The following is a 9301-nucleotide window of genomic DNA, read 5'->3' as shown; positions in this document are numbered from 1 at the left end:
GTTGTTTATGTGTGTGTGAGTCATGTCATCCACATCCAAGATTAAGTGTTTACTGTTCGTTTACTCAAATATCAAAATACTCAGTGTCGGTCACGAACAGCTAATAAATCTTCTCTCTGTAGTAGTGCTCCTTTTAACCGATGTGTTTAAAAAGAATATAATAAAGAATGATATAGAAAAAAGTTTACGATTCCAGTGTTTAAATTGACGGCATTTTAACTGCCGTTAAGTTTCAAAGCCATTTCGGTTTAAACTAAAAAGGACAACCGTCAGATTTGCTGTAAGGAAAAAATGCTTTACACATTTCTGAACCACACTGTATAGTTAACTAGCATAAGTAGAGTTTATAAAAATAGTTAAAACGGTTAAAGCTAAGAAATAAGACGATTATGGAAAATCTTTGGATTTTGATGGGTCAGGATTCCAATATATTGTGCTCAGTTGAACTGGATTCCAAACCATAATTTTCCATAAAGAATTAGAATTCAGTTATTTGCCACATGTATCTTACAGCACAGTGAAATGATATTTTCACATATCCCAGTAAGGAAGCAACAGTAGCAAGTAGGCGGTGCTGGAGCTTAAACACGGATCAGTAACCCAGGAAGCAATAACCGTTTGAGCCGCCACTGCCCCAATTATAGGGGAAATATATCTTTATAAATTTACCTTACTCAATTTGGAAGTCAAAATCCAGGAGGATCTTTGTGATGAGCAAAATCTGCTGGAATTGTAGGCCAGTTAAAGTGTCCCAGTGTTCCCTCAGCTTCCTCTTTCAGCTTGTTACTGAAGCACAAAAGACAACCTCAGCTTCAGACTAACACCTGAGGCCCATCTGCTTATATACACTCACATCTGTTCAGGTGTGAAATCTCTTGAAATACAATAAGGTGTTACTACAGATGGTTAGAATAGTTTGTGTTGCAGTGTGTGTGTGTGTGTGCGTGCGCTAAATTGTCAACAACAGCTCTGACAGTAGTTGTGACTGTAACATAAATCCTACAGGTTTATGTTAATGCTCTAGTCATAATGTTATTGTTACTATAGCAATAGCTAAAGGGTCCTGACTTTACAGCAGACGCAACACGTGATTACGAAAGAAAAAAATAGAATTAATAAAGGGTGTTTTTTTTTCTGGAAGGTGTACATTTTTTCCGACACGACAGAGTAAAGAGCAGGTTGTGCATCCTGGTGAAGACATCTAAACCATGCTAAATGAGCAGCGAGATGTTTCTGATGTTATAATTAAGGCCCATATCTTGAGTACATTTGTAGTCATCTTACTTGCAAACGTAAATGTTTCTAACAAGACCTTCCAACCTGGATTTGTTCTGACGTCATCAGTCACTAAACAATTTCTACTAGAAGTAATAACATACTAGTAGCTGATGTTCGCTAAAGAAGTGTATTATGAGTTTGAGGTAAAAGAGAATGAGTCAGTGTTTTTTCTATGCTCTACTCGATATGTGTGCTGGAATATTGAGAGAACATACAGAGTAACTGAACCCCACCTACAGTCTCAGGAACTACTAATGCACTGTAATAATATGACATTGTGAGAAAATCTAAAAGTAAGTCACACACTACTAATTGGAGTGGATTCTGTGTTTTGACAGATGTTCAGACCGATCTTGTACAAATATAGGATGAAGAGAGAAAGTAGTGTAAAATCAAACCGGTTCATGTGAGAAAGTTGTTAAAGAAAGAACAGAGTCACAGGGTGTAAGTTTAAGAGCTCTTTATTGTTCATCAAGGCTACTTTAAGTACAAAACAATGGCCTGCCAATTGGTTTATCCAAAAAAAAAAAAAAAAAAAGGCCACAAAATAAGAGTATAATACAGTTTTACAAACCATTCAGAAACACACTAGCAGTGAAAGATCAAAATGTTTGTTTCTAGTGTTTATACTTTTGGAAGCGCAGATGATCTTCCTTGGATTTGCTGTTTTAATGGCAGTTAAACAAAAACGGTATAGTCAAAGTGCAGTTCCTTTTAAAGCTGACCCAAAATGTTATTCCTCTGTACCCCAAATTTAAACAAGACATGCTTGTTATACATTTGCCCTTTTTTTTCCACATACTGGAGCAATGAGAGTAACACACAGAGCTTTGAATCACAGGTAATCTGTCGATTCAGTTTCGTTATTGGGCTTTGTGATTTTGAATTCAATTCTATAGTACTGACGCTTAATGTGTATCTTAAGTAACTATACTTCTTACAAGTTTTAAAGTATTTAAAATTGCAATAAGTATCTCATGAGCTTTAAAATGTTGTGCAGGTTGTTGAACAAACAAACAAAATTTTAACAAAGTGATTATCTTTTTTTTTTCTGCCAATTTTCAACAAACTCCAGTCCAAGAGGTGGCACTATTGTACCAACCATCCTTAAACCCAAAAGATTAAATTAATCTATTTATTTATCCATCGTCTATACCGCTTATCCTGTATACAGGATTGCAGGGGGGCCTTGAGCCAATACCAGGAGACTTGGGGCACAGGGCGAGGTACACCCTGAACGAAGTGCCAATCCATTTTGGGAACGTCCAGTAACCTAATCTGCATGTCTTCGGACTGTGGGCGGAAACCGGAGTATCCGGAAGAAACCCACCAAGCACGGGGAGAACATACAAACTCCATGCACACGGACCAGAGGCGGGAATCAAACCCTTGACCCTGTCGGTGCGAGGCAACAGTGTTACCACTACACCTTAATGTGGATGCCTAAGTGTGTCTAAATCATCACACACTCCTCAGGCTCAAATTTACAAGACGTCTGCACTCTGATGGAACACTAACTCCAGTCACTGTTGACATAAAATAATTCTTAGAAAACTGTGGAAATCAAAAAGCCACTGCTCTTCTAACTTGTGTCTGAAAGCCATGAACCTATTTTGACTCAGTTTACTCTCACAGCTCCAGTGCGTAACTCAAGAAGCACATTTCGACTATCAAAGCTGGACAACATTTGGGTTCATGAGGGCAATCGCATAAATTTCACCTTCAGTGGAACTGCTCCTTTAATAATTAGTGATTTGTTTGCTTGCCTCCAGAGACGGCTAGAGCGCTCGCGTGTTCTACGCTGGATCGAGACTCCTCAGTAGCCTTCAGCAAATAATACACAAGTGGCTATAACGCAGTGTTTTCATACAATAACCGTGTTCCTGCACTTTAAACCTTTAACAGAGGTCTACGAATGAAAAAGATCAACTTTTTTCTTCTTCAAAAAAGCATGATTACAATAAATGACAGGGAAAACAAATTAAATAGCTACATAATCATTAACAAATTAATTGTTCCTCAAAAAATACCTACGATTCTTTTTCTCTGTACATTCACTACGCACAGCGTAATGATGGTCTTATAGTTACCTTTTTTTTTCTTTTCTTTTTTTTTATGTGATTTACCTACATCATGTAAGGTAAATGTATGTCAAAAAGAGAAAGTGAATTTCCTACCTATTAATCCGGTAGTGAAATGTGTGAAGATTGACCTCGGTACACTTTGCTGTTCCGTCTTCGCAGTCCATGCACAAACAGGACATGACGGCCTGATGCAGCGTGTGATTTTTCTCACGTATATGTACAAGGTGAAAGAAGAGTCTTATTTATAGAGTTCGTTACTAAACATGATATTTTGAGATCAGTAATGACGCCAGACTGGCAGCAAGCTCTCCGAATTCGTTCAACGGTTTTGCTGGGAACTGACGGAATGTAAGGACAAGCTTAAGATGAGAGACACCTCTGTCTAAGCGTCAACTTTCTACCGATTAGTAGCTTCGCTCAAAATGAAAGCTGAAAGTGAGACCTGTACTAAGTTCCCTGCGGGAGGAATGTCTTTCACCTTGGTACAGGCTAGAAGTTGAAATAAAACAAAATGTTTAGGGAAAAAAAAAAAAAAAAAACAGACTAAATAGCTGCAGCCAAAATTTAACAGGTTAAAAAAAAAAAAAAGAAAAGAAAAAAAAAAGTATAGCTCTCAATATTTTCAGCAGATTGTCAACCTTAAGCTCTAAGCTGACCTTTCTGTAGCTGCAAATGTTTCAGTCATGCAAAAAAAAAAAAAAAAAAAAAACAGCATCCTGTACCACGGATTAATATCATAAACATCCACTGTATATATAATTGGCCTGTCCGGAGGCTGTCCTCTGTATCTGGCTTCTACCAAAATTGTATATTGAATAAAAAATTATAATATGGAGTACAACTGTACCAGCAGTAAGTTTATCTAGAATTGTTACTGACAAAAATAAACTACAATCTGAGGAAAAGGTTACTAATATTACGAATGAAATGTCTACATGATAATAGATACCAGCTATTAAAACAAAAGTTAGAAATCATGCAACGATAAGCAATAGTTTACCCTCAAAACCTTAGCTACTCTACTGAAACCACAGTGCTTGGAGGGGGAGAAAAAACAAAACAAATGCCCAAAATTTAACTCAACATGTTAACAGTTGTTAGCACACATGGAAAAGAGATGAAAAATATAAACACATCCCCTTTCCCCTTCCAAAGACTCTACGTCTTTTATGACGTAAAACTTCACCCGTCATGCCAACTGTGGTTAAACAATTTGGCCAAAAGAGAGTCACTCGCTCACCTTCTACAGTATATCCCTTTACCTTGTATTCAGGGTTACGGGGGCCTGGAGCCTATCTCAGGAGGCTAAGAACAAAAGGCAGGGTACACATCCATCGCAAGGCATACACACATACACACTACGGGCAATTTGGGAACGCCAATTAGCCTAACCTGCATATCTCTGGACTGTAGGAGGAAACCGGAGTACCCGGAGGAAACCCACCAAGCACGGAGAGAACATGCAAACTCCCCGCACACAGAGACTGGAATCGAACCTGGCCGGGAATCGAACCTGGACCCTGGAGTTGCAAGGCGACAGTGCTAACCACTACACCACTGTGCCGCCCAAAAGAGTCACTTAATAGTTAATAGTGCAAAAGACTTTCCGTCAAGGTTCCGCATAGAAAAACAAGGCAGCATGAGAGGGGAGAGCTGGTGGCAGTTTTACTAATCAAAATCTCTTCTCAGGATTAGGATGTCTCGATTAAAAAAAACTAACAAACAAACAAAAATTGCCTTTCTTAAAGGTATTCAGAAATTTTAGTAGAAACATAAACCCTCATGGCATCTCGCCTCTTTCCCAAGTGTACAAACAGAGAGATCATCCTTGAAAAGATGTCTGGCTATTTAAAAACACTACAGGTATAAAATATGGTGCGAGACAACCAGAGTGTTCAGGTGTGAAGTAAGAAAACTGGACAATGACTTTGCATCAGAGGTTTCTTTGGTATCTGAGGCAGGTGGTTAGGATGCTAGCTGACTCTCCTCAAAACCAAAATCACATCCTTTTTCCTCATTCTTTTTTCTTGTGGGCCTCCAAGCTAACTTTTTAAAAAAGAAAAGAAAACAAACAAACAAATGAGAAACCTGTCAGTTTATGTACACGGCTATATGCTGACGCCCAAAGCGAAGCTGAATCATGCACGGTCACTTTGAGAGGAAGCAGTTTGGGAGGAGAGCGGGATGCACAGCTGGTCCTCTATTTCAGGAAACTAAGGATGGAGAGTGATTGATGTTGACCATGTGAGCCGTAGGTGATGAGTCGGGGCTTCCAGTGGAGCTTCCCTTAGCTTTGATTTGGAGCCAGGTTTCTCCCAGCGCCTTGGTGAAGTGATCGTCCACAGACCCGGTGATGGACACAGAGTTGGTGACTGGCTCCGGCTCTCTGTAGTTTTTCCCAAGGCTGCGGCGGAAATGCTCCTCGATCACAGGGTCACATGCTGCATTTGCTAAAACAGGGAAAAGAATGGCGATTGATTAAAATGACGTGAACTTGAGAGTCAGTTGATTATAACTGGACTAAATGAGTCTACTTTAGATTTATCACACATCATAACGTCACACACACCCTCTGCGACAACCTGCAACAGCTCACACAGGTGGTGTAAGGAGTTTAAGACTTGGCTTAGAGATGACTGGAACAATTTCTATATAATTTATAAAGATGTTCTCTAGATTTACGAGACAGGTTTAAAACCTTTGTGATACTTTCTGAATTTCTGGCATTTACAACCAAGTAGGTGTTATACTCATTTTCAAAGTCCCTGTGCTGAGAGATGAATAGAAACAAGATTTATAAATCCCTGTTAAAGTTAAGAGCGCACATGAATGGATGGCCAAGTTAATAAAATGACAAAAAAAGAGGACAGGAAAGCTTTGCGGTTACATAAGCCCTTCTGGAGTAAATTACACTGTGTTCAGAAAAGAACTGCAGGCTCCCAACAGAGAAATGAAACCTTATTTCCCATGACCCCATGCTCACATTCTCCCAGTTTACTGGAATCTAGAAATCTGTTGTAAACACAGTACCAAGCACAATCTCTTCTTGAGCTGTTTTTAATGACCTTTGATGCACTTGGAGTTGGGATGCAGCGTCCACATTCACCAAAGTGCTTTCCTGCAATGACTATAGTGGAGTTTCTTTCAAGCTTGCTTAACAAAAATACCTTGATGGAAACAGCATTTCATGAACCTCCAAAACGTGGATAACGCCACCCAGGTGTCCATGTAAGGTGTACAGTTTGACAGTGGATTAAGCAGATAATAAAGACTTCATAGTGTACTCACAGTTAGAAGGTCTCCTGTAGTTTGAAGGCGAGCAGCCGTTGTGAGAGACAGTGCAGTGAGAGAGGTTACAGTTACGGTTGTTCGCAGGGGCACATGTGATCACCGAGGGCCGATTCTGCATACAGAAATAAAAATAATAAAAGTCATGTCATAACAGATACCAGCACTAGAGTTCTGTTGTATTTAGGTAAGGTTACTAGCCAATGATAGATTTTTGATAGACTTCAAAACAATTATTAGTAATGATGATCAATGTCCATTTACAAATGACATGTATTTACTGATCAAAAGTAGAAGTGGGAAAAATACAATACACGTTTTAGCAAGCAAACAAAACAATAAATGGTTCAGCTATGGCTTTGTATATACCAGTTGTGGAATTTACCTGCTGCCGCTCAATGGGACTGGCGCTCGGTGAGGTGGGGACCTTGGGGCTGTTTTTGGTGAGTGCGAGTGGCTGCTCCATGGCCAGGTTTGGCATGTGTGTGTAAAGGTGGGCGGCGTGCAGGCGCTCAATGGGGCTGCGGCTCCGTTCACGAGGCTCCCTGCGGTAATCACCATTTGTGGGCTTTCCTCTGAAATGAGAAATAGGGCGCAAAATTGGCACTGCTATTAATACTGCCACTTAGGCACTGGTACTTTATTAATACTGGAAATAGTGCTTTCAGTGGGGAGTTGGCAGGCTGTGGGCTCATTCCAAGTTTGTATGCCACCTACTGAAATATCTTGCATACATTCACCTAAATATAACTACCTTTCCATGACCACCAAGCTCATTTCAGTTCGCTTACAGAATTAAGAGCCTGTCCTTATCAGCTCTGATAAGGGCCGAGTCTACTCACCGGGTTCCTTTCGTTGGTCTTAAAAACAGAAGGAAAAAAAATGCTTCTATATTTCATTCATTTCGGACCATCATAATGGCTTGTTCCCAAAACAAACTTTCCTGTCCAATCCTGTTCATGGCTTCTTTTCCTGAAAGAACTGACACGTGTGGCGTTTTGGGTTTCAGTCCTTCCAGAAGAGATCATTTCACGCTGCCAACCAAGCTGAGGCCCAGAGAAGGGACCGAATGACTTGTGTACACTTCACAGGAAGAGAACCTAATACCCCTTAGTGAGCACAGAACAGGCCTAGACAACAGGACGGAAACAGGGGGAGGACACTTTGGCTTTAATTAGGTGGCAGTAGATTCAGGAAGTGATGCTTTTAATTTAGAATTTAGGGGGAACATTACCAATATTTGAAAGAAAGGATTTGTGTAAAATATAAATGTATAAATCAACAGATGTGTAATTGTCTGACAACATATGGCATACTGTAAACTGCATAATTTTAACTCCCTCGACATCTCTTTATACGCATATAAACAAAGCTCCAGCAGCTTTTGGTCCTGTCACATTCAGCAATGACTTCTTTAGGGCCATAGGGTCACTGCATATATAAAATGTTGGCGGTGATGCTTGAAATGGTCTGTTCCTTAGCAACTAAGCTGGCAAGAAAAGCACCTGCGAGTCCACTGTTGTGTCGGCCGGAAACGTCTTTCCCCAACAACACAAAAAAAAGGCAAGTGCTTTTAGTTCATGAATTAAATCTGCTTGCAAGTAACACACACACACACACACACACACACACACACTATTCCACTTTAGCTATTCTGAATGTTCCTCTAAACAGAGGCAACTATTTTTCTAAACAGAGGTTTCCAAAAACTAATTATACAGGTCACGGCAGTTTAGACTTTCCAGAGGAGCCAGAAAAAAACAGGCCTGGGCTCAAAATGCAACAGCAGAGTAGAACACAAATGCTGAGTTTTTATCTTTGGCCCTTACTCCCAGGTATAAAAATAAACTGCCGAAATATTTCTGAGCAGATAAGATGCAGGTGAAATGTAGCATCTTGCATGTGTTTAAAAATAACTGACAACATTTATTTAAAAAAAAAAAAAAAAAAAAAAAAAGACCACTAGAATTATCAATTACTGCTAAGGAATAAATCAGAAAAACCTGAAAGCCTCTCTAACAATGGTTTCAAGACCCTCTAAGTGTAAACACACAGGATCTTTCCAACTCACTGATCTTGTTCTTTTCATGAGAATCTCCTGGGAGCAGACAAAACAAAAAGTACATTCAGTTGTCTCCCTTCCTTTCTGAAGTTCGAACCATGAGCACTGAATAACACAGTGTAGAGAGGATTAGAAATGCTTTTCCAAACCAAAGCTAAATCTCTAGTGTCCTTGTCCCTCAGCAATGAAACAAGTTTGAATTGGAACAACGTCTGAATTGATTCCTGGCTAAAATCCTCAGTCAGAAGCAATATTTCAGCCCGTCCTTTCTAAAGCTAGGCATCTCTAAATTGTTAAAAGATGGGTGGTTTTTAAATGCCTGATTTACTAAATGAGCTCAGGCTGTTATTCTTATTGTACAATCACACTTGTTACTCTTATTGTACAATAGTTACCATTGTGACCGGGCCAAGATATGATTTGTATATCTCTGATGAATCCTTTCACACAGTGTGTACTTTATTAAACTGCTTTCTTCTGTTTGAATGTTTTTGTAAATTGCTCTAGATAAGAACATCTGCCAAATGACTCAACCCAAGTGTAGTGCTATTACACACAAAGGAAAAAGAAAGGAGTCATATTTACTTCA

General features: G+C 39.5%; 1 protein-coding gene across 2 annotated transcripts in view; it reads right to left on the bottom strand.

Moving 5' to 3' along the window:
- Positions 1-4871: 4871 nt before the first annotated feature.
- The window catches only part of vgll4b (vestigial-like family member 4b), a 32737-nt gene continuing 28307 nt past the window's right edge, over positions 4872-9301 (bottom strand). For both annotated transcript variants that reach the window (XM_053484185.1, XM_053484184.1), the window contains 3 exons: positions 7036-7225; positions 6651-6765; positions 4872-5812 (listed from right to left, as the gene is read on the bottom strand). In XM_053484185.1, coding sequence (XP_053340160.1) covers positions 5568-5812; positions 6651-6765; positions 7036-7225 — 550 coding nt within the window. In that variant the 3' untranslated portion in view covers positions 4872-5567. The remainder of the gene's footprint in view (positions 5813-6650; positions 6766-7035; positions 7226-9301) is intronic.

The sequence above is a fragment of the Clarias gariepinus genome, chromosome 23, assembly GCF_024256425.1.
Source record: "Clarias gariepinus isolate MV-2021 ecotype Netherlands chromosome 23, CGAR_prim_01v2, whole genome shotgun sequence".
Classification (NCBI taxonomy): domain Eukaryota; kingdom Metazoa; phylum Chordata; class Actinopteri; order Siluriformes; family Clariidae; genus Clarias; species Clarias gariepinus.
This window is presented reverse-complemented; position numbering and strand designations above follow the sequence as displayed.